This window comes from Bos taurus, chromosome 1 (genome assembly GCF_002263795.3).
Source record: "Bos taurus isolate L1 Dominette 01449 registration number 42190680 breed Hereford chromosome 1, ARS-UCD2.0, whole genome shotgun sequence".
Lineage (NCBI taxonomy): Eukaryota > Metazoa > Chordata > Mammalia > Artiodactyla > Bovidae > Bos > Bos taurus.
In genome coordinates, this window is record NC_037328.1 from 152112337 (window position 1) to 152136012 (window position 23676).

The window sequence follows — 23676 nt, forward strand, 5'->3', positions numbered from 1 at the left end:
TGCATTTCCAGACCAATCGTGGCAACCGTAGAGACTATTAATGCCACACTAGTGGGGGCAGAGAGGGGCTGGGGACACAGAATGAGAGACTTTGTGTACCTGGTCTCCGTGCAAGCCATCAACACCCTCCTCACCAGGGTTGCCCTGCGGTGCAAAGGAAGATGAGAACGTTAGGCAAAGAGGACCAGGGTACATGTTCTTGTTCTGATGCTAATTTCTTTGCTAATATTGTTCTCAGTTGGTACAAGAATCTAGACCTCCAAAAAAAAAAACATTTATATACTGCATTCACGTATTGCTATTGCTAAGTCACTTCAGTCATGTCCGACTCTGTGTGACCTCATAGACAGCAGCCCACCAGGCTTCCCTGTCCCTGGGATTCTCCAGGCAAGAACACTGGAGTGGGTTGCCATTTCCTTCTCCAATGCATGGCAGCATTAAAAGCAGTAATTATTTTCTTCCTGAGGTGGATAGTAGCTCTATATACTGTTTTTCTTGACAGCTCAGCTGTTAAAGAAAAGGAACTCAGATTTTGAATGGACAGAAAGACTTCCTTTTAAGTTTTTACACTGAAACAAGTACTGTAACTCCTTCACAAGACTGAATGAAACATTCCTCACAGGTTGTCTACATGCTAACATTGGTCCTTTTGCCGTTGGGTTTCTTTTTTTTTTTTTCATAGTTTTACATTCTTTTATTCTGAAGCTAAGGCACACAAAGAGTCCCTTGGACTGCAAGGAGATCCAACCAGTCCATTCTGAAGGAGATCAGCCCTGGGATTTCTTTGGAAGGAATGATGCTAAAGCTGAGACTCCAGTACTTTGGCCACCTCATGTGGAGAGCTGACTCATTGGAAAAGACTCTGATGCTGGGAGGGATTGGGGGCAGGAGGAGAAGGGGACGACAGAGGATGAGATGGCTGGGTGGCATCACTGACTCAATGGACGTGAGTCTGAGTAAACTCCGGGAGTTGGTGATGGACAGGGAGGCCTGGCGTGCTTCGATTCATGGGGTCGCAAAGAGTTGGACACGACTGAGCGACTGAACTGAACTGAAGGCACACAAAAGCATCCTGAGAATATGCCACTGACTATTTTTTTAGTTTAAAAAGACTGGCAAATATCCCTGAATTAATCTGCATAATGGAAACTTGGATGATTCCAGAAGAAGTAGGAATTAAATGAGTGTGTATGCATATGTATGCATTTTGAAAGACTTAAAAAAAAAAAAAAAAAACTTCTTTAGAAAAGAACTGAAACACTGGGGCTAACTCGTGATGAAAGTAAAAACTGGCAGCTGTATTGTGATGGTTCATCAAGCATTCCATCACTTTCAAATTATGGATCCTTCATTTTCCCAAGTATCTCAGTGAATGAAGTTGCTCAGTTGTGTCCGACTCTCTGCAACTCCATGGACTGTAGCCTACCAGGCTCCTCCATCCTTGGGGTTTTCCAGGCAAGAGTACTGGGGTGGGTTGCCATTTCCTTCTCCAGAGGATCTTCCCAATCCAGGGATTGAACCCGGGTCTCCTACATTGTAGGCAGACGCTTTACCATCTGAGCCACCAGGGAAACTCTTTTGAAGAAAATAGTTTACAAAGCATCTTTTGAAGAAAAATATTTGAAGTTCTGCAAGCAGAATAATGGAGAAGGCAATAGCACCCCACTCTAGTACTCTTGCCTGGAAAATCCCATGGATGGAGGAGCCTGGTAGGCTGCAGTCCATGGGGTCGCTAAGAGTCAGACAAGACTCAGCGACTTCACTTTCACTTTTCACTTTCCTGCATTGGAGAAGGAAATGGCAACCCACTCCAGTGTTCTTGCCTGGAGAATCCCAGGGACGGGGGAGCCTGGTGGGCTGCCGTCTATGGGGTCGCACAGAGTCGGACATGACTGAAGCGACTTAGCAGCAGCAGCAGCAGCAGCAAGCAGAATAAGATGCATGTCACATATGTGGGATGGTTGGTTGATTTACTCCTACTGGCCACACAAGGAAATCAAGTTTCAGGCATTTTTTTTAGCAAACATACGGCTGAGTTAGAGAATGAATATGAGCACACGAAACTGCTGGGCTAAAATTACATGCTGTGTTGGGCACAGGCTATAGGGATGGGTCAGTGGTACCAGGAGACCTGATACCTATCAGCCATTGTTTGACTTTTCACCACTTTGTAACCATTCCCAAGGGTAATGTGGGGAACAGAGAAGGAACCTAATAAATTTTTCTGAATGAATGGACAAGCAAATGGATACTTTGCTTCTGAATACACAGCCATTCCCTACTATGCCAGCTCCTTTGCAGCTGTGTGCTAGCATCTCTCTCCTACTTGACACCAAGCTTGACCATGCCTTGAATTCAGGACCAACTCTTCCAAATAAACATGACAAACAGATGGCTAAATTTTTACAGAATTAGCAAGGCTTAAAAGTTATCATATAGATCCAGGCCGTGAGCCTGAAATACATGACTTACAATTAGCCATTCATTAGCGTGGCAGTTTGGCCATTAATGACATCTGACATATTCCCCCCCTTTTTTTTTTTTGACATATTCCCTTTTCTGAAAGTTTTAAGTCCCACCTCACTCAAGGAAGGAAAAACAAGTGAATTCATTATCATGTTTCCCAAAGAGTCAGTTCTCCAGTTTTAAAAGAGTAAGGAAGGTCACTCACTTTTTCTCCTGAAAATCCTCTTGCTCCCTAAAGTTAAGAAGAAATAAAAATGACTGAGATTGAATGAGGCTTTTAAACTATTGTTTCACTTAGAGAACCATATGTCCCTAATTTCAAGAAAATGTAATTTTTTAGATCAAAATGAAGGTTCCTCCTCCAGTAACCATAATGGACATCGCAGCCTTCTGATCACTACCACTTCCCTGCACCTGTGATGTGAAGAAAATTGCATCTTGCCACTCCTCACACAGTAAGGGCTGAGCTGGAAACAGTAGTGATCTTCCACTTATAACAGTCATACTTTGTTGCACAAAATTGAGAATACACTGAATAACAAGCATGAGAAGGCTTCCAGGAACAACAGCATAAATTCATTGAAAGAGAAACATTAGAATATGCAGAATATGGTCATTGTGATCAGAAAAACTCTATAGGACTCTGAAGTTGCAGACAAGACTTTCTAGCCTTACTGAAGAAGACTGTCTAATCCTGGAAAGTTAGGAAACATTTAAGGCAATGATGCCCCACCCATCAGCCTTTAATGTTTTAAGGGTCTCAAGCCCCGCCTCCAGCTGCCAGTTCTGTGACTCATCTCCTGAGGGTTCTTTCCTGGAGCCAGAGCCTGTCCACACACAAGGCGGTCCAGAAGTACTGGGGAATTAATGCCCCTTGAGAGCAACCCTCAGCTAATGCCTGATAGCATTTGGGTACATGAATACCCCACCCCCTCACCCTGGAGTGGGATAACACTGAAGTGCACATTTGCTCCACGCCGGCTCCCACGGTTCCCCAGCAGAATTAAGCTCTGTCCACCCACAGTGGTTACTGAACAAGGCAGCCTTTTGAGGCCACCTTCCCTTCCATCTCACTTCTCCACATCTCATACTCCACTACCAGTGTTTACTTTGGTCCCCTCCCAAGAAACTATTTACACTGGATTCCTTTTCTCAGGCTCTACTTCTACTTCTAGGAAACCCTCCCTGTGAGAAGAGTGAAAACATCACAGCTATGTTGAAGAATTAAGATTTTCCTTAAACTCAAGGGATAAAACAGAGACAAGGAAAGAATGCCGCAGCTCAAGGTCACACTCACCTTGGCACCTCGTGTACCCCAGCAACCTTCCTCACCTCGGGGTCCAGAAAGGCCTCGGGGGCCTCTTTCTCCCTGTGGAATAATGACACACATAGAGACAATCCAGCAGCTATCTCAACCACCACCCAATCGGCTCCAGCTAGCGGTAACGGCCATCCGAGTGACTAAAATACAACACGATCCTTACAAGTCCTTTCACATCCTCAAAGACCCGATTGGATCACCTGCAAGGCAATCAGAATGTTCATCCAGCAACTGCCCACACTGATGACTCCAAATTATCTAGATTTTTAATCCGTTCAGTCAAGCCACTTTGGGAAAACTTAAGCACTCAAACAAAACAGAAGGTGTGTTTGAACATTTCCTCCAGGCAGCCAAAACTGGATGAACGTTTTCTTGTGCTCCACAGAGAATAAACCACACTGTTTAACTCTCTCATCCTGGTGAAATCCCGCTCACCCCTAAGGTGTAGACCATATATCACCTCTCCTCCTGAGAAGCTGTTTCTGCTATACTGTGTCACTATCTGTTTTCCGTGTTATATTCCTGCTGTAGTATGAGTTCTTAGAGACAAGGACAACGTCTCATTTCTTTGTCTCTGGGTTTCCAGCCATAAGCATACTGCCTGGCATACAGTATCGTCCAATCAAGACTTGAAGAATGACTTTCTGAATCCTACCAACTAATATGACCTCTTGATCTAATACTGGAGGCAAAGGGGGATGGTAAATATCATGCCTTTTGCCGAACTGATTCAAGGTAAATTAAAAAGTAGTGTATATCCCATGAGACTTTCATCAAAAGAAGGTCTGCAAATATGAACAGCTGCTGCTGCTGCTGCTAAGTCGATTCAGTCGTGTCCGACTCTGTGCGACCCCGTAGAAAGCAGCCTACCATGCTCCTCCGTCCTTGGGATTCTCCAGGCAAGAATGCTGGAGTGGGTTGCCATTTCCTTTTCCAATGCATGAAAGTGAAAAGTGAAAGAGAAGTCGCTCAGTCATGTCTGACTCTTCGTGACCCCATGGACTGCAGCCCACGAGGCTCCTCCATCCGTGGGATTTTCCAGGCAAGAGTACTGGAGTGGGTTGCCATTGCCTTCTCCGTATGAACAGCTAACTTTGACTTAATGAGGCCAGATAACTTCCCTACAAACACTGCCCAGACAGTAGAAGGGAACATGGGAACATGAGAGGTACTCTGAGTCTGGAATGAAAGGACCTGGGTTTGGGCCCTAGTGTAATAGGGAAGGAACTTGGTATTCTGTTACCAGTACAGGGCTTTCCAGGTGGCACTAGTGGTAAAGAGCCTGCCTGCAAATTCAGGAGGCAGGAGAGATGCAGGTTCTTCCCCGGGTCTGCAAGATCCCCTGGAGGAGGGAGAGGCAGCCCACTTAGCATTCTTGCCTGGAGACTCCCATGGGCAGAGGAGCCCAGCGGGTGGGCTACAGTCCATAAGGCTGCAAAGAGTCAGGCCTGAATGAAGTGGCTTAACACACACCCCCGTACACACAAGTAAATCACTAAAGGATGTCGCCTATAAATTGGGCATAGCGGCCTCTCTCAGGGAACACTACCTTCCCATGCCTGTGTGTGCATGCTCAGTCGCGTCTGACTCTGCAATCCCATGGACTGTACCCCGCCAGGCTCCTCTGTCCATGGGATTTCCCAGGCAAGAATACTGGAGTGGGCTTGCCATTTCCTCCTCCAGGGGTCTTCCCAACCCAGGGATCTAACCCAGGTCTCCTGTGTCTCCTGCACAAACCACAAGTGTCAGATTTTTTTCCCCTTCTCTCTACAAAACTAAAAGGTTTCTTTTAAATCCTGTGCTGTCATGATGATACCTGGTTCCGCCTACACTTTTCTCAAACCTTTAGCTAACGAATGCATTTTTCTTATGGAAATGTTCTTCTTAAGCTATGTTAATGAACTATGTATTTGCCTTGGAATCTGCCTTTCTTCAAGTAGGCTCTGCCTAAGACCCAAAGCTTGAACGGATAATGTCTCAACAAACCAGTACATCTTACTCATGGAAATGTTCTCTTCAGTTCAGTTCAGTTCAGTCACTCAGTCGTGTCCAACCCTTTGCGACCCCATGAATCGCAGCACTCCAGGCCTCCCTGTCCATCACCAACTCCCAGAGTTCACTCAGACTCCTGTCCATCGAGTCAGTGATGCCATCCAGCCATCTCATCCTCTGTCGTCCCCTTCTCCTCCTGCCCCCAACCCCTCCCAGCATCAGAGTCTTTTCCAATGAGTCAACTCTTCACATGAGGTGGCCAAAGTACTGGAGTTTCAGCTTTAGCATCATTCCCTCCAAAGAAATCCCAGGACTGATCTCCTTCAGAATGGACTGGTTGGATCTCCTTGCAGTCCAAGGGACTCTCAAGAGTCTTCTCCAACACCACACTTCAAAAGCATCAATTCTTCAGCGCTCAGCTTTCTTCACAGTCCAACTCTCACACCCATACATGACCACAGGAAAAACCATAGCCTTGACTAGACAAACCTTTGTTGGCAAAGTAATGTCTCTGCTTTTGAGTATGCTATCTAGGTTGGTCATAACTCTCCTTCCAAGGAGTAAGTGTCTTTTAATTTCATGGCTGCAGTCACCATCTGCAGTGATTTTGGAGCCCCAAAAAATAAAGTCTGACACTGTTTCCACTGTTTCCCCATCTATTTCCCATGAAGTGATGGGACCAGATGCCATGATCTTCATTTTCTGAATGTTGAGCTTTAAGCCAACTTTTTCACTCTCCACTTTCACTTTCATCAAGAGGCTTTGTAGTTCCTCTTCACTTTCTGCCATAAGGGTGGTGTCATCTGCATATCTGAGGTTATTGATATTTCTCCCGGAAATCTTGATTCCAGCTTGTGTTTATTCTAGTCCAGCGTTTCTCATGATGTACTCTGCATATAAGTTAAATAAAGCAGGGTGACAATATACAACCTTGACGTACTCCTTTTCCTATTTGGAACCAGTCTGTTGTTCCATGTCCAGTTCTAACTGTTGCTTCCTGACCTGCATACACATTTCTCAAGAGGCAGGTCAGGTGGTCTGGTATTCCCATCTCTTTCAGAATTTTCCACAGTTTATTGTGATCCATACGGTCAAAGGCTTTGGCATAGTCAATAAAGCAGAAATAAATGTTTTTCTGGAACTCTCTTGCTTTTCCGATGATCCAGCGGATGTTGGCAATTTGATTTCTGGTTCCTCTGCCTTTTCTAAAACCAGCTTGAACATCAGGAAGTTCACGGTTCACGTATTGCTGAAGCCTGGCTTGGAGAATTTTGAGCATTACTTTACTAGCATGTGAGATGAGTGCAATTGTGCGGTAGTTTGAGCATTCTTTGGCATTGCCTTTATTTAGGATTGGAATAAAAACTGACCTTTTCCAGTCCTGTGGCCACTGCTGAGTTTTCCAAATTTGCTGGCATATTGAGTGCAGCACTTTCACAGCATCATCTTTCAGGATTTGGAATAGCTCAACTGGAATTCCATCACCTCCACTAGCTTTGTTTGTAGTGATGCTTTCTAAGGCCCACTTGACTTCACATTCCAGGATGTCTGGCTCTAGGTTAGTGATCACACCATCGTGATTATCTGGGTCGTGAAGATCTTTTTTGTACAGTTCTTCTGTGTATTCTTGCCACCTCTTCTTAATATCTTCTGCTTCTGTTAGGTCCATACCATTTTTGTCCTTTATCGATCCCATCTTTGCATGAAATATTCCCTTGGTATCTCTAATTTTCTTGAAGACATCTCTAGTCTTTCCCATTCTGTTGTTTTCCTCTATTTCTTTGCACTGATCGTTGAGGAAGGCTTTCTTATTTCTCCTTGCTATTCTTTGGAACTCTGCATTCATATGTTTATATCTTTCTTTTTCTCCTTTGCTTTTCACTTCTCTTCTTTTCACAGCTATTTGTAAGGCCTCCCAGACAGCCATTTTGCTTTTTTGCATTTCTTTTCCATGGGGATGGTCTTAATCTCTGTCTCCTGTACAATGTCACGAACCTCATTCCATAGTTCATCAGGCACTCTATCAGATCTAGTTCCTTAAATCTATTTCTCACTTCCACTGTATAATCATAAGGGATTTGATTTAGGTCATACCTGAATGGTCTAGTGGTTTTCCCTACTTTCTTCAATTTAAGTCTGAATTTGGCAATAAGGAGTTAATGATCTGAGCCACAGTCAGCTCCTGGTCTTGTTTTTATTGACTGTATAGAGCTTCTCTTAAGCTATGTTAATGAAACGCTGCATTTGCCTGGAAATCTGCCTTTCTTTAGATTCATGTCAATTGTTCTACGGCCAGAGATGACTCACCTTGTGCCAATGCTATCTCAAAGTGCAGGTTGTGAGAGAGGCGCCTGATGTGTTTCTCTCAGTTTTGAGATATATAACAAATATATTAACAGATATATAATGCCTTGCTAAAAACTAGGCACTCTTTCTGCCCCCTTCTAATGTCTATGTCAGAAACTTCCTCTATCCCTTTACACTTTAATAAAACTTTATTACACAAAAGTTTCAAGTGGTCAAGCCTCATATCTGACCCTAGATTGAAATCCTCTCCTCCAGAGGTCATGAATCCCGGTGTGGCTCATGGCTCACAGCTGCAACCTTTCAACAGGAAACCTCCTGACCAGGCCCACCTGTGGGTGACTACAGGGGGAATAAGCTAACACATCCCCTCTGGAAGCTGACAGGAACCTGGAGGTGTTTGACTTTACTCCCTCCCCTTTCAGTATAAAAGAAGCCAGAATTCTAATTCAGGCAAGACAGTTCTTTGGGACGTGAGGCCACAGTCTTCTCTGTCTGCCAGCTATCCAAATAAAGTTGCTATTCCTCGCCCCAACAGCTCATCTGTCAATTTATGGGCCTGTCAAGAGGTGAGCAGCATAAGCTTGGACTCAGTAACACTAGTTCTGCTTGTTTTGTGAGTACATGACTCTGTAAATTAGTTTCCTCCACTGATAAAATATGATGAATCTGGATAATACTGATTCTTTGAATCATTTGTAGGCTTGCTGCAATGAATACATGAAATACTACACTGGAAATATTGCTCAAATTGCATGGAGAAGGCAAATGAGGTGTTTTACACCTAACAGACAGCAAGAGATAATAAGACAAGCACAGGTTCTGGCTTCAAACAGATGTGGGTTCAGGTATACCTTCAACCTTTTGAGGAGTTCAGGATTTGGGGGTCCTGAGCCACTTGTCTACTTGGAGGGCCTTGAAATAAACCTTTCTTTGCTCCAAGCTGGGTTTTGGTTTGGGCCTCACTGTGCATTGGGCACACAGACTTGCATTCAGTAACAGTTACGCTGGGTGAAATAAGACAAAAACTGCGGGGAGCAAGCTCCACCCATGGCAAAGGTCATGAGGAAGGAGGCTCGGCATACGCAAAGGCGGGATCGAGCCTCAGGAGTCCCCCTGGAAATTCTCGAGCATCTACCCCCAAAACCAGAGTCTGCCTACTTTCTGCTTTGTGCTTTCACCTACACCTCTGACTTTACGGGGGGCTGTCCCCCACTACCTCTCTCTGAAAAAAGAGTTAGCTTACAGCTCCAGTTAATAATTCCTGGGTGTGACAGTGTTTAACCTACAAACTCCTTTGGAAATCCTCTAGCCTGCCTGAATAGGTTTTTCCGGCCACATGTGATTGTTCAGAGCCTCCCAACTGTGAGAGGCAGGAGATGTTCTAAACCGTCTAAACACAGATTCCTTTGAGTAGTTAAAAGATTGATTAGAAATTGTATTGGTGAAGGGTTTTTCACTTATTGGGCCAATGTTTGCTGCTAAGTCTCCATACTCCTTATGTACTGTGTCCTTGGCAGTGTATTGATTGATATAATGGGCGTATAGAAATGTAAGTAGTAGCCTCAATATTTGTAACCTTGGACCCTTGAGTTAATTCTTTTCTTGATTGAGCCCACCTCACCTTTGCCCTATAGGAATGCAGCTTTGTCCAATGCTTTTTTGAAGGCTGGTGCCTGACTTTGGAATAATCACCTTTAGAGAAAGATAAGTTTCTTAAAATGTTAACAGGCCTCCTGGCCAGAAGATTATGTAATTCACCTGAACTTTTGCATATGATAAGTAGGAAAGCCTGGCTTCAATTAGGACCAGGAACTGCTGTCCTTGCATGACTCCACCCCTTCCCCCATTATCCTCTATGCACAACTTAAGGTATAAAAACTACTTTGGAAAATAAAGTGCGGGCCTTGTTCACTGAAACTTGGTCTCCCCATGTCGCGCGCTCTCTCAAATTCTGTCTGAGTCTCCATCTGGAGCGCGGAACCCGCCATGCTTGCTAATTATGCCTGGGCTTCTAAGATCCGACCAGGGAGGGCTCAGTGTCTCCTCTCCTTCAGGAGAACGGAAGGACGCCTACAGCCTACGTAAGTGGTGCAAGCTTCTTGTCTTGAAGTTTTATTGGTCTCCGGCGTAAACCAAGCTACTCAGCCTCTTTTCTCCACTAAATTTTCCTACTGAGCTATCCTCATCCTATTACTCTTTATATCTTTGATAAAATATTTAAATAAATAGGTCACCGATGCTGTCCCCGCTTTGAATACCCTGGATCAGCCGGGGCTGGTCCCCGGCAAAAAACACTGTAAGATTCTATTTAATGAGGCACTTAGGGTAGTCAACTTCATAGAGACAGAGTAGAATAGTGGTTGCCAGGAACTGAGCAGAGAGAAGCTGTGGAGTTAGCATTTAATAGGTACAGAGTTCCAGCTTGCAAAATGGAAAGCTTTCTGGAGAAGGATGGTGGGGATGACCGCACAACATGGATGCACTTACCACCACTAAGCTGAACGGTTAAAAATGGTGACGATATAAAGTTGATTTTATGTGTATTTTACCACAATTAAAAATTAGAAAGAAACGTGTGAAGGAAAAGACCCCCCACTCCTATGACTTCTATTTTTATTTTCTGAAGTTCCACTTGATGTACTACATGATTGTGTTTTTTTTCTTTTTTTCAAAATTAGTCCTCAGAAAAGAGTATTCCTAAATTTGAATCTTCCAAAGTCTTTACAAAGTTTCTCATATTTAGAAGACTCTCTCCATTACATTACTTTGAACAGCATTGCATTGGCACCCAGTCAGAGTTAATTTGAGATATTTATGGGGTGTTTATGGAGGTCACCCAGTAGATTAGTTTAAAAAGGAAAAAAAGGGCGAGTGGTAAGGAACTCTAACAGAGATTATGACAATTTAAAATGTTAGCTACCATGAAACCTGGCACTAGTGGTAAAGAACCTGCCTGCCAGTGCAAGAGACATAAGAGACAAGAGTTTAATCCCTGGGATGGGAAGCTCCCCTGGAGGAGGGCATGGCAACTCACTCCGGTATTGCCTGGAGAATCCCCATGGACAGAGGAGCCTGGAGGGCTACAGTCCCCAGGGTCGCAAGGAGTTAAACATGACTGAAGTACCCAGGCACACCCCTTGAAATAAGACTTGTAACAGTCACTTTTACAAACAATAAATTCATGATTACACAGTGGAAACCATAAAAATATTCTTAGAATACAAGTGAGGCAAAGGGTTTTTGAAGCTGAACCTAAAATTTGTAAGGACAGTCTTCAAAAACAGACTTAAAAGTGAACACAATATACTCTAGAAAGCCAGGTGAGAAGCTTCCAAGAAGCGGCTTCAATAATGCTGAAGTAACTGACAGAGAAACTATATGGGAAGAATTTTTAATAAAATGGTTTGATAAAAACATGAAAAGGAGAAAAAGAATAACTTCTAATTTAGAATACTTTTTAACATAATGAAAGACTTTAAAATGTTTATGTGTAACTAAGTTAAATATTATAAGTAGACATTGGTCTCACTCACCTATATATCTATAAGTTCACATTTTCTAACTGGGCAAAAGAATTTTAGGATGTTCTCATGAGAAAATAACAACTTCCCTGGTGGCTCAGATGGAAAAGCGTCTGCGTACAATGCAGGAGAAAATAGGAATTGTCTTAAAATGGGCATATATGTTAAATTGTTTGGAGAAGAAAATTCAGGCTTACTGAGTTTCTCATTCAGAATTTAGTTCTATCCTGTTTAAAAATTGGTGTTCTATTGCTCACAGCAGTTGCTTTATTAAAGCTAACAATTATAGTCATGACTTAATGGAAAGAATTACATCACTAAACGCTTTTCAAATGTTGGACTGGTGCAAGTTATTACATGAAAAAATGGAATTAGAAGAAGAAAAAAGTATCTTATGTTGCAAATGAAAAGAAAAAATGTATATACAATGTATAGTGTGGTGCCTCTGGCAGGTAGGAAGCTCTCAACAAATGTTACCTGTTTTTGTTACTATGGAAGTAATGTATTTTTTGTGACTTTGGATAATCTGACTAATTTGACATAAACAAAGACTTGATCTGTGCCTAGTAAACCACCATCTCATTATAGGTTGTTCAGTCACTCAGTCCTGTCCAACTCTTTGCTACCACATGGACTGCAGCACGCCAGGCTTCCCTGTCTTTGACTATCTCCTGAAGTTGCTCAAACTCCTGTCCACTGAGTAGATGATGCCATCCAACCATCTCATCATCTATCGCCCCCTCTCCTCCTACCCTCCTTCTTTCCCAGCATCAAGGTGTTTTCCAATAAGTCAGTTCTTCACATCAGGTGGCCAAAGTATTAGAGTTTCAGCATCAGTTCTTTCAATGAATATTCAGGGTTGATTTTCTTTAGGATTGACTGGTTTGATTTCCATGCTATCCAAGGAATTTTCAAGAGTCTTCTCCAACACCACAGTTTGAAAGCATCAATTCTTCAATGCTCAGCCTTCCTTATGGTCCAACTCTCACACCCATAGTAAATACTGGAAAAAACATAGCTTTGACATTCATCTTATGGACCTTAGTCAGCAAAGGGATGTCTCTGCTTTGTAATACACTATCTAGGTTTTTCAAAGCTTTTCTTTCAAGGAGCAAGCATCTTTTAATTTCATGGCTGCAGTCACTAGTCCCAGTGATTTTGGAGCCCAAGAAAATAAAGTCAGTCACTCTTTCCATTTTTTTCCCCATCTATTTGCCATGAAGTGATGGGACTGGATGACATGATTGTCACTTTTTGAATGTTGAGTTTTAAGCCAGCTTATTCACTCTCCTCTTATCTTCATCAAGTGGCTCTTTAGTACCTCTTTGGTTTCTGCCATTACGGTGGCATATATGACGTTTTTGATATTTCTCCCAGCAACCTTGATTCCAGCTTGAGCTTCATCCAGCTCGGCATTTCATGTGATGTACTTTGCATAAAAGTAAAATAAGCAGTGACAAAATACAGCCTTGATGTACTCCTTTCCCAGTTTGGAACCAGTCCATTGTTCCAGAATAACTGTTGTAGTCACAGAGGTTGTAGCAGTTTTCATTCCCACCAACAATGCAAGAAAGTTCCCTTTTCTCCACACCCTCTTCATCATTTATTGTTTGTTGACTTTTTGATAATGGCCATTCTTACTGGTGTGAGGTGATATCTCAATGTGTTTTGATTTGCATTGCTCTAATAATAAGCAATGTTGAGCATCTTTTTGTGCATTTATTAGCCATCTGTAGGCCTTCTTCAGAGAAATGTCTGTTTCGGTCTTTTTCCCACTTTTTGATTGGGTTGTTTTTTCCCGGTATTGACTTCTGTGAACTGCTTGTATATTTTGGAAATTAATCCTTTGACAGTTGTTTCATTTGCTATTATTTTCTCCCGTTCTGAGGGTTGTCTTTTCACCTTGTTTATAGTTTTCTTCGCAGTGCAAAAGTTTTTAAGTTTAATTAGGTCCCACTTGTTTATTTTTGTTTTTATTTCCATTTCTCTAGGAGGGGGGTCATAGAGGATCTTGCTGTGATTTATGTCATAGAGTGTCCTGCCTATGTTTTCCTCTAAGAGTTTTATAGTTTCTGGTCTTGAATTTAGGTCTTTAATCCATCTTGAGTTTATCTTTGTGTGTGGTGTTAGGAAGTGTTCTAATTTCATTCTTTTACATGTAGCTGTCCAGTTTTCCCAGCACCACTTATTGAAGAGCCTATCATTGCCCTGTTGTGTATTCTTGCCTCCTCTGTCAAAAATAAGGTACCCATAGATATGTGGGTTTATCTCTGGGCTTTCTATCTTGTTCCAATGGTCTATATTTCTGTTTTTAAGACAGTATACTATCTTGTAGATTTGTAGTATAGTCTGAAGTTAGGAAGGTTGATTCCTCCAGTTCTACTCTTCTTTCTCAAGATTGCTTTGGGTATTCAGGGTCTTATGTGTTTCCATATGAACTGTGAGATTTTTTTTTATTCTAGTTCTGTGAAAAATGCCATTGGTGATTTGATAGGGATCACATTGAATCTGTAGATTGCATTTGGTAGTATAGTCATTTTCACGATATTGAGTCTTCCAACCCAGGAACATAGAGTATCTCTCCATCTGTTTGTGTCATCTTTGATTTCTTTCATCAATGTCTTATAGTTTTCTGTGTACAGCTCTTTTGTCTCCTCAGGTGGGTTTATTTCTAGATATTTTATTCTTCTAGGAATGGTGAATGGGATTGACTCCTTAATTTCTCTTTCTGATTTTTCATTGTCAGTGTATAGGAATGCAAGTGGTTTCTGTGTACGGATTTTGTATCCTGCAACTTTGCTAACTTCACTGATTAACTCTAGCAATTTTCTGATACTGTCTTCAGGGTTTTTATGTTTAGTATCATGTCATCTGCCAACAGTGAGATTTTTACTTCTTTTCCAACCTGGATACATTTTATTTCTTTTTCTTCTCTGATTGCCATAGCTAGGACTTCCAAAACTATGTTGAATAATAGTGGTGAGAGTGGACATCCTTGTCTTATTCCTGATCTTAGAGGGAATGCGTCAGTTTTTCACCATTAAGAATAATATTTGCTGTGAGTTTAACATATATGGCCTTTACTATGCTGAGGAAGATTCCCTCTATGCCCATTTTTTAAAGAGTTTTTATCATAAATGGGTACTGGATTTTGTCAAAGGCTTTTTCTGCATCTATAGAGACTATCGTATGGCTTTTATCTTTCAGTTTGTTAATATGATGTATCACATTGATTGCTTGGCATATATTGAAGAATCCTTGCATAACTGGCATAAACCAACTTGATCATGGTGTATGATCTGTTTAATGTGTTGTTGAACTCTGTTGTGAGAATTTTGTTGAGGATTTTTGCATCTATGTTCATCAGTGATATTGGCCTGTAATTTTCTTTTTATGTGTTGTCTTTGGTATCAAGGTGATATGAGGCCAATGAGTTTGGAAGTGTTCCTTCCTCTGCAATTTTTTAAAGAGTTTTAGAAGAATAGGCATTAGCGCTTCTCTAACTGTTTGACAGGATTCGCCTGTGAAGCCATCTGGTCCTGGGCTTTTGTGTTTGGGGAGATTTTTTTATCACAGTTTCGATTTCGGTGCTTGTGAATGGTGTCTTCATAATTTCTATTTTGTCCTGATTCAATCTTGGAAGATTACACTCTTCTAAGAATCTGTCCATTTCTTCCATCTTATTGGCATGTAGTTGCTCATAACAGTCTCTTATGATTTATTTCTGCATTGTCTGTTGTAACCTCTCCTTTTTTCATTTCTAATCTTGTTGATTTGATTCCTCTTTTTTTCTTGATCAGTCTAGCTAAAGGTTTGTCAATTTTGTTTATCTTCTCAAAGATAACTCTTCTTAATATCATCTGCTTTTGTTAGCTCCATGCCACTTCTGTCCTTTATTGTGCCCCTCTTTGCATGAAATGTTCCCTTGGTCTCTCTAATTTTCTTCAAAATCCCTAAACCTCATTACAGGTAAATTTTGAAAATATACAGCATCCACGAGTCTGGCAGACTGCATTTTCCAAAGATGGCCACAAGGAAACCTCCACACTCCTCTGCTCTGTGGCCCTTCACCCCCACATCAAGAGGAGGAGTCTAATCCCCCAACCCCGTCTGGAATCTGGTCTGGATTTAGTGACACCCTCGCAGCCAACAGAACGTGGCCAGCAAGCTTCAGCCCCGGCTGCTGCATGGCCCCTCCCTGTGAGACTCTGCAGCCTTGCCACTCCACCTCAGCCTGCCCTTCTGCCTCCCAGCCCCTCCAGAGATGGAGAGGAAGCCACCTCAGCATCGGTCCTCCAGTCCCAGGCTTGAGCACAGGCAGCAAGTGAACGAGGGGCAGAGGGAAGCGGGAGAGACCACAGAAACCCAGCAAACAGCAGGAAACAGTTCCTTTTTCAGTTTCCCCACCCAGCATCCCAGAGGGTGACTGCTGTTTTGTACCACCATGGGTGTTCTTGCTGTTGTTGTTGTTGGGGTTGGGGGCAGGGGGAAATAGATACATGAAACAGTTGGCTACTTGTCTTCCTGTAATAGGGAAGAACAAATCTGACTCCACGTTGGATGGGTTTCTTTTACTTTAATTGTAACCAAGCAGGACCCTACTGGGGATGGATCCCTCCCCCATACCCTCTGTTGTAGCTCCTCTCTACAGTACCTAGATAATGGTATTTGATCATATTTACCGAGTTCTCAAGATGCTAAAACCACCACCAAATGGAAGAAATTAACTACTAGATGCTCATGAGCACGTAGCCCCTAGACCTACTGGTGCCTAAGCATTGATATTGTTAACCTAACAGCCCTGTTACCTCACTATCAGCCAATCAGAGAATTGTGCAAGAACTGATCACACACCTGGGATGACCCTCCCCTCTCTGGCCTTTTAAACCACTTCGCTGAAACACACCCCCTCAGAGAGTTCAGGTTTGCGGGGACCATCTGCCCATTCTTCCTGCTTAACCTGAAATGAACCTTTCTGTGCTCCAACTTCAATGCAGTGTCTGGTTGCTAAGCATGGGCACACAGACTTGGGTTCAGTAACATAACCTTCACATTCTGTGGCTTTTGCTGCAAGTTAATCACCAAAGGGATGTTGCCTAGAGCGTAAAGTACACGTAATGGCCCGTCTCAGTTAACCCTGCCTCCTGTTCCTGTGTTAAGCCAAAATACCTTTGTTTAGCTCAAAGGAAACATCCTGACCAGGCCCACCCACGAATGGATGCAGGAAAGAGAAAATTAACACGACCCCTCCAATCTGGCTTGCAACAGTATACACCTCTTTTCCTTCACCTCGTCACTTGCCCCTCTCCGCCCATAAAAAGAAACGGCACTCAAACCTGGGCAAGATGGTTCTGTGGGACACTAATCCACTCTCTCAGTCTGCTGGCTTTCCAAATAAAAGTTGCTGTCTCTTGGCCAAACACCTGTCTCTCAGTGGATTGACCTGTCTTGAGATGAGCAGTAGGAACTTGGATTCGGAGAGACTTGTACACTTTGAACATGAACTTACAAATTCTGGACACATTCTGAAACCTGTCCGCCTGCAAGTGGTGCTTCTGCTGTTAGGCAGAAGTCTGACCTTAAGTCCAGTCTGACCTGCTTTGCAGGGAAGCAACTTTAAAAGCCATTCAGAGAACTACATGGTTAGAAGTCACCTCTCCAGTGAGAAATGGAAAGAAGACAAGCACTGCTGAGCTATGCTGTCACATGGTGGCTACTGATTGCTTGAAACATGTCTGGTTCCTTTGAGATATGATCTAAGTACAAAATACACACTGGATTTCAAAGGTAAGCTATCTCAACTTTTATGTTAATTACATGCTGATTACACTTAGGGTTTATTGAGTTAAATGTTACTAAAATTAACTTCACCTGGTTTTTTTTTTAAAGCTTTCTTTAAGGCAGCTACTTAAAATATTTTAATTATATAAGACTATGTATACCACTGGAGAATCCCAGGGACGGGGGAGCCTGGTGGGCTGCCGTCTATGGGGTCGCACAGAGATGGACACAACTGAAGCGACTTAGCAGCAGCAGCAGCAGCAGCATACCACTCACATTATATTCCTAGCTCTTTACTAGAGGGTCTTTATAAAATGTCTTGGTTTTAAGGTGTTAAGACATTAGAGAATGGGGATAAAATCATCACCCGTCCTAGACAGAGGCAGGCTTGAAGACGGTATTTGTTTGAAATTAGTATCAATGGCCCTAACGGGTTCGTCAGATCTTAAATTATTCTCTTAAGCTTGACCAGGCTCACTGAACCACAAGCCAAACAGAAAAAAAAATAAATAACACTTAGATGACCTCTTAAAACATCATAAAAACAGGAAGTAATATTATCACTACTGCTAAGTAAAATAACAAAGTTCACAATTCACGTTTCTGAATGTATTTCTAACATCTGAGACCATGCTTACCAAGACAAAATAAAAAGCAAAGTTGAGCAATTCTCCCACAAACGTAATCAAAGAAATAGATCCACTTACACAGGCCTCAGCATTTTTCTTTACTTTCTGCTTACTTTCCAAGTTCAAGCATTCTAAATGTTAGAATAATAAAGCGACATGCTATTCTAGGTGGAGCGATTAGAACATTAATACCTGTGTACACCTGTAGTATGAAAAGTTTGGTCCTGGGACCCCTCAGGTCCCCAAGACCTTTTGAGAAAGGGTACTCACAAAGCTAAAACTGTTTTCCCAACTACACTAAAATATTATGCTTTCCTTTTTCACTCATGTTCTCTCCCAAGTATATAGCAGAGCTTTTAAGAAGTCCACAACCAATCGACATCACAACAGACTCGGTACAAAAGCAGTAACAGAGGCGCAGTTGCTGTCTCATAAGTTAGACATTAAAGACAGTTAAAACTACAAAAAACAACGCGGTCACTAAAGTATTTTATTTTGGAAAATATAGGGTTTTTTCATAAAGGAATGTGTCATTTCTGCAATGGGTTTATTTTTATTATTTTAAAATAAAATGAATAATTTTAAATTATTTCAGTCTTAACTTCTAATGTGGTAAACTCCAGTCCCCAAGCTGACAATTCTGTCCACAATACACATTGTTATCCATGGTCATCACATGTTAGCAAACTTTTCCTCACCCTAGCATGCATCCAGGGTTATATGCAAACCATCAGTGGTAACTATAACTCCATCACCTTTTTAGCCAGTCAGGACAGAACCTGAGTGATCTTTTTATAAGAATGGCTTTGGTTCTCTTTAATTTATTACTTAAGTGCAATTAAGTATGACTAATATTTGACCCCTTTTACCATATTCTTTTAAGGAGAAAAATAAAATTCAGTACTTACATGACTACCTTCTTCACCAGGATAACCAGGTAACCCATCAGAACCCCTCTCTCCCTGAGGAAAAAAGAAGTCAAAACAAATAACATGGACTTCAAATCCTGCATTTCTCAAATCTACATGAAATAAACATTGTTTCTGATAGACACCCTTGTCTCACTGAGTTGACATTTTATTGATAATCTACTAAATGTCAAGCATAATGCACAGAGACATATAGAAACAAATACTCTTGGCCTGTCTTAAAGTGAAACAGCTAGAACTGGACATGGAACAACAGACTGGTTCCAAATAGGGAGAGGAGCACGTCAAGGCTCTATATTGTCCCCCTGCTTGTTTAACTTATATGCAGAGTACATCATGAGAAACGCTGGGCTGGATGAAGCACAAGCTGGAATCAAGATTGCCGGGAGAATATCAATAACCTCAGATATGCAGATGACACCACCCTTTGAAAGTGAAAGAAGAGAGTGAAAAAGTTGGCTTAAAGCTCAACATTCAGAAAACTAAGATCATGGCATCTGGTCCCATCACTTCATGGCAAATAGATGGGGAAACAGTGGAAACAGTGTCAGATTTTATTTTTTGGGGCTCCAAAATCACTGCAGATGGTGACTGCAGCCATGAAATTAAAAGATGCTTGCTCCTTGGAAGAAAAGTTATGACCAACCTAGATGGCATATTTAAAAGCATAGACATTACTTTGCCAACAAAGGTCCATCTAGTCAAAGCTATAGTTTTTCCATTAGTCATGTATGGATGTGAGAGTTGGACTATAAAGAAAGCTGAGCGCTGAAGAACTGATGCTTTTGAACTGTGGTGTTGGAGAAGACTCTTGAGAGTCCCTTGGACTGCAAGGAGATCCAACCAGTCCATCCTAAAGGAGACCAGTCCTGGGTGTTCTTTGGAAGGACTGATGTTGAAGCTGAAACTCCAATACTTTGGCCACCTCATGCGAAGAACTGACTCATTGGAAAAGACCCTGATGCTGGGAAAGATTGAAGGTGGGAGGAGGAGGGGATGACGGAGGATGAAATAGTTGGATGGCATCAGTGACTCAGTGGACATAAGTTTGAGTAAGCTCTAGGAGTTTGTGTTGGACAGGGAAGCCTGGTGTGCAGCACTCCATGGGGTTGCAAAGAGTTGAACACGACTGAGCAACTAAACTGAACTGAACTGAAAGTGAAAACTTGAATACCTGCTTGTCTTTACAGCCTGGTACATCAACCTATTTTTGTTTTTCTAAAACACCTTTTCAAGCCATTCCATCATGAAAATCCAAGCCAAAATAGGTCCAAATTAAATGTTTGAGGGAAACTTTAAAGAGCTTTGAACTGGTTTTACAAAATGTCAATAAGATTTACAGGTGTTATAGCCTCTAAGGTTTAAAGTTTTAAGTTTAAAGGTATTTTTTTTCTGTGATTAGCATATTCTTTATTTTTTTAATTTTATTTTATTTAACTTTACAATATTGTATTGGTTTTGCCATATATCAAAATGAATCTGCCACAGGTTTAAAGGTATTGAACCATAAAGAAAGTGAACGCCAAAGAATTGATGCTTTTGAACTATGGTGTTGGAGAAGACTTTTTAGAGTCCCTTGGACTGCAAGGATATCAAACCAGTGAATCCTAAAGGAAATCAATCCTGAATATTCATTGGAAGAACTGATGCTGAAGCTGAAGCTCCAATACTTTGGCCACCTGATGTGAAGAGCTGACTCATTGGAAAAGACCCTGATGCTGGGAAAGATTGAAGGTGGGAGGAGAAGGGAACAACAGAGGATGAGATAGTTGGATGGCATCACTGATTCAATTGAATTTAATTGAATAAGCTCCAGGAGATGATGAAGGACAGGGAAGCCTGGCGTGCTGCAGTCCATGTGGCTGCAGAGTCGGACACGACTGGGCAACTGAACAACAAGAGCACATATAACTTATGAGAAGTGGTTGTTTATTTCTGTATGTCAGCCCTTTAGTCTCTCTTTTATTTTTAGTCTTCTTAGATTTCTAAACACACAAACTATTTCCTCTCAAGGAAGTCTGGCTTACCATTTTATAGCCAGAGATGTTTATTAAGTCTAAAAGACAGTAAATAAAATATGAGAGCCAAAGCCTATTTATAATTAACAAAGATGAAAGTTACACTGCTGCTGCTGCTAAGTCGCTTCAGTCGTGTCCAACTCTGTGCGACCCCATAGACGGCAGCCCACCAGGCTCCCCCATCCCTGGGATTCTCCAGGCAAGAACACTGGAGTGGGCTGCCACCTCCTTCTCCAATGCGTGAACGTGAAAAGTGAAAGTGAAGATGCTCAGTCGTGTCCGACTCTTAGCGACCCCATGGACTGCAGCCTACCAGCTTCCTCCGTCTGTGGGATTTTCCAGGCAAGAGTACTGGAGTGGGGTGCCATTGCCTTCTCCGGAAAGTAATACATCCAAACACTAACAGACAGAGCAGAGAAATCAAGAATTCAGGACACTTCCATCTTTGGTCTCAAAAAGAGTTGTTAAAAAAATAATCAAGAGGTTCCCAAGCTTGATTTTCTGACCTTCCAGTCCTGTATTTAAGAATAATAAGAGGGAGGAAAAAAATCTAGTGCTAAGTTGTACACTGTTCAAAATTAAGATTGATCTAAGAAGTCAGTAAGAGCTCATTCCATCTCGTGGAAAACCACTTACGAAAAGAGAATGTAAAAACCTAAGGGTTTGATTCAACCTTCCATGCGAATTTGTGATTATCTACCCATCATGATGCTCTAGTCCTGTGAGAATGGAACCTTGTGCCCCGGGTATCTGAGGACCATTTCTAATGAGACAGTCTCCCTTAGAAGTAGTAAGCAGTAATTTTCCTATCACTTAACTACAGAATTAACAGAGAGAGGCAAATCAACCACCAGTAAACCAGTGACTGTATTTATCCTCAGAGCTTACTGGTATAAAATAGAATATTAGATCAGAGGGGAAGAGGCTTTGAATACTGCAAAGAAAACAGATACTGGACAAGTGACAATTTTGTGGACAAGTGAAAACTTCTGTGTGGTGGTAGAACCTGTGAAAGTGTCAAATAAATGTAAGGAGACAGCACCAGTATAGTGGATATGAGCCTTGGAGTCAAGCAGACACAGGGGTTGAAATCCTAAAATGCCTCTTTGTAACTGTGCAACTTCAGGAAAACAGTGTTCCCTCTCTGAGCCCCAATTTTATGCCTGTAAAAGAGGTCTGTTAAAAGGACAGAGTTAGAAAAGGTGTGTTAAAGACCTAACACAGGCCTTGAGTGTAATGGATACAAAGCCTCTCTCCCCTTCCCCCACACACACCCAGCAAGAACTCACCTTTCCCCCTGGGCTCCCACCATCACCTCTGTGCCCGGCCTCTCCAAAGCACTTTGCATACCTATTGCAGCATGTCCTTTCTACAATTGTGTCCTGAAAACAAAATCCATGTCACATAATGGGGTTTTTTTTTTTTTTTTTTTTCCAATGCTGTATTAACCTATGGCACATTACACACTAAAGAAACAAAATTCCCTCGAGGTTTTAGGAAAGGATGGTGTTTAAAATAAGGAAAACTTACAAGTTGCTTCAGTAAGATGCTCGGAAGGCTGTGCAGTGTGATGCTCAGAGGTTGATTATACGCAAATCCTCTGCCAAATTCTAGCTCCTGGAGCTCCTCTAATTTATGGACGCCTTCCAGGCCAATAGTCAGGAGTCCAGAGAATCCTTCAAAAGACCAACAGGTGGGCGATTTCCTTGCATGTCTTTCAAATAGTCTGACTTGTTTTGGCCCCAGATCCCCAGATCCCCATCATCATCCCATCCTTCCTATATCCTCATCTGTCTTTTTCTCAAACTGCTTTTCCTCAAATCAAAGCCAGCTCACAGCGTGCCTTCCTAAAGAACTGGTCTGATATCCCAGCAGCTAAAAGGTAAACAGTTAGGACTCTAGAACTAGAAAGGTTCACTCTAGAAAGGTGAACAGTTAGGAACCAGAAAGGACTCTCAGAGCCCTCGTGTAGCCCCTGTTTTTTGTTTCTGTCAACTTAAAAAATATTCGCAACCTAAAAGTTATGTTTTATTCAGTGGGAATTTTTAGAACTTCAAGCCCAGGAGATAGCATCTCAAGTAACCCGGAGAGAACTACTCCAAGCAGGCAAGGGGGGAATCAGGGTTATTTAGAAGTTTTGCAACAAAGGGCAGGTAGTCCTGTTGCAGGGAAGAGCCAATTCTGATTCCACTTTTAGGTCTGTTTCTTTTTCTTTAACCTTTGCTTCCTGTTGCTTTTGTTCACCAAAAAGATACTGTTTATACCTAAGGGCCTGCCTCAGGGAACTCTGCCCCTCTGAGATTTGAAGGTTGCACATGGTACTTAGCTTCTTCTATCCATGCAAGCACTAACTGGTCATCTGGATTTTTCCACAAAACAGAAAACATGTGGAAAAGAACACATTTTAAATTTGACTAAAAAGTACTATAGAATTTCAGAACAAATAATAGCATTAATATTTTAAACATCAAATTGATACACAGACCCACACACATGCCCATTAGCTTTTTGCTATTGTAAACAGGCTACTGTAAAATCTTATGGTTAAAAGTTGTATACATATTCTTAAGTATTCCTTAAAATGAATTCCCAGAAATGGAATTGCAGATCTAGCAGATAGGCAGAATTTGCAGTCCTTTGTTATATACTCCCAATTCCTTTCCAGAGAAGCTGTAGCATTTTACACTTCCAGTGGCAATCTATGCATTAAAT

The 23676-nt window shown here is 41.9% G+C and overlaps 1 protein-coding gene across 1 annotated transcript in view; it reads right to left on the reverse strand.

Moving 5' to 3' along the window:
* Positions 1 to 23676, reverse strand: part of LOC112448102 (collagen alpha-4(VI) chain) — a 147169-nt gene that overhangs the window by 75869 nt on the left and 47624 nt on the right. Inside the window, exons 7-12 of the mRNA XM_024997177.2 lie at positions 22495 to 22640; positions 22254 to 22346; positions 18926 to 18979; positions 3764 to 3835; positions 2672 to 2698; positions 100 to 144 (exon numbers count right to left, since the gene is read on the reverse strand). Coding sequence (XP_024852945.1) covers positions 100 to 144; positions 2672 to 2698; positions 3764 to 3835; positions 18926 to 18979; positions 22254 to 22346; positions 22495 to 22640 — 437 coding nt within the window. The remainder of the gene's footprint in view (positions 1 to 99; positions 145 to 2671; positions 2699 to 3763; positions 3836 to 18925; positions 18980 to 22253; positions 22347 to 22494; positions 22641 to 23676) is intronic.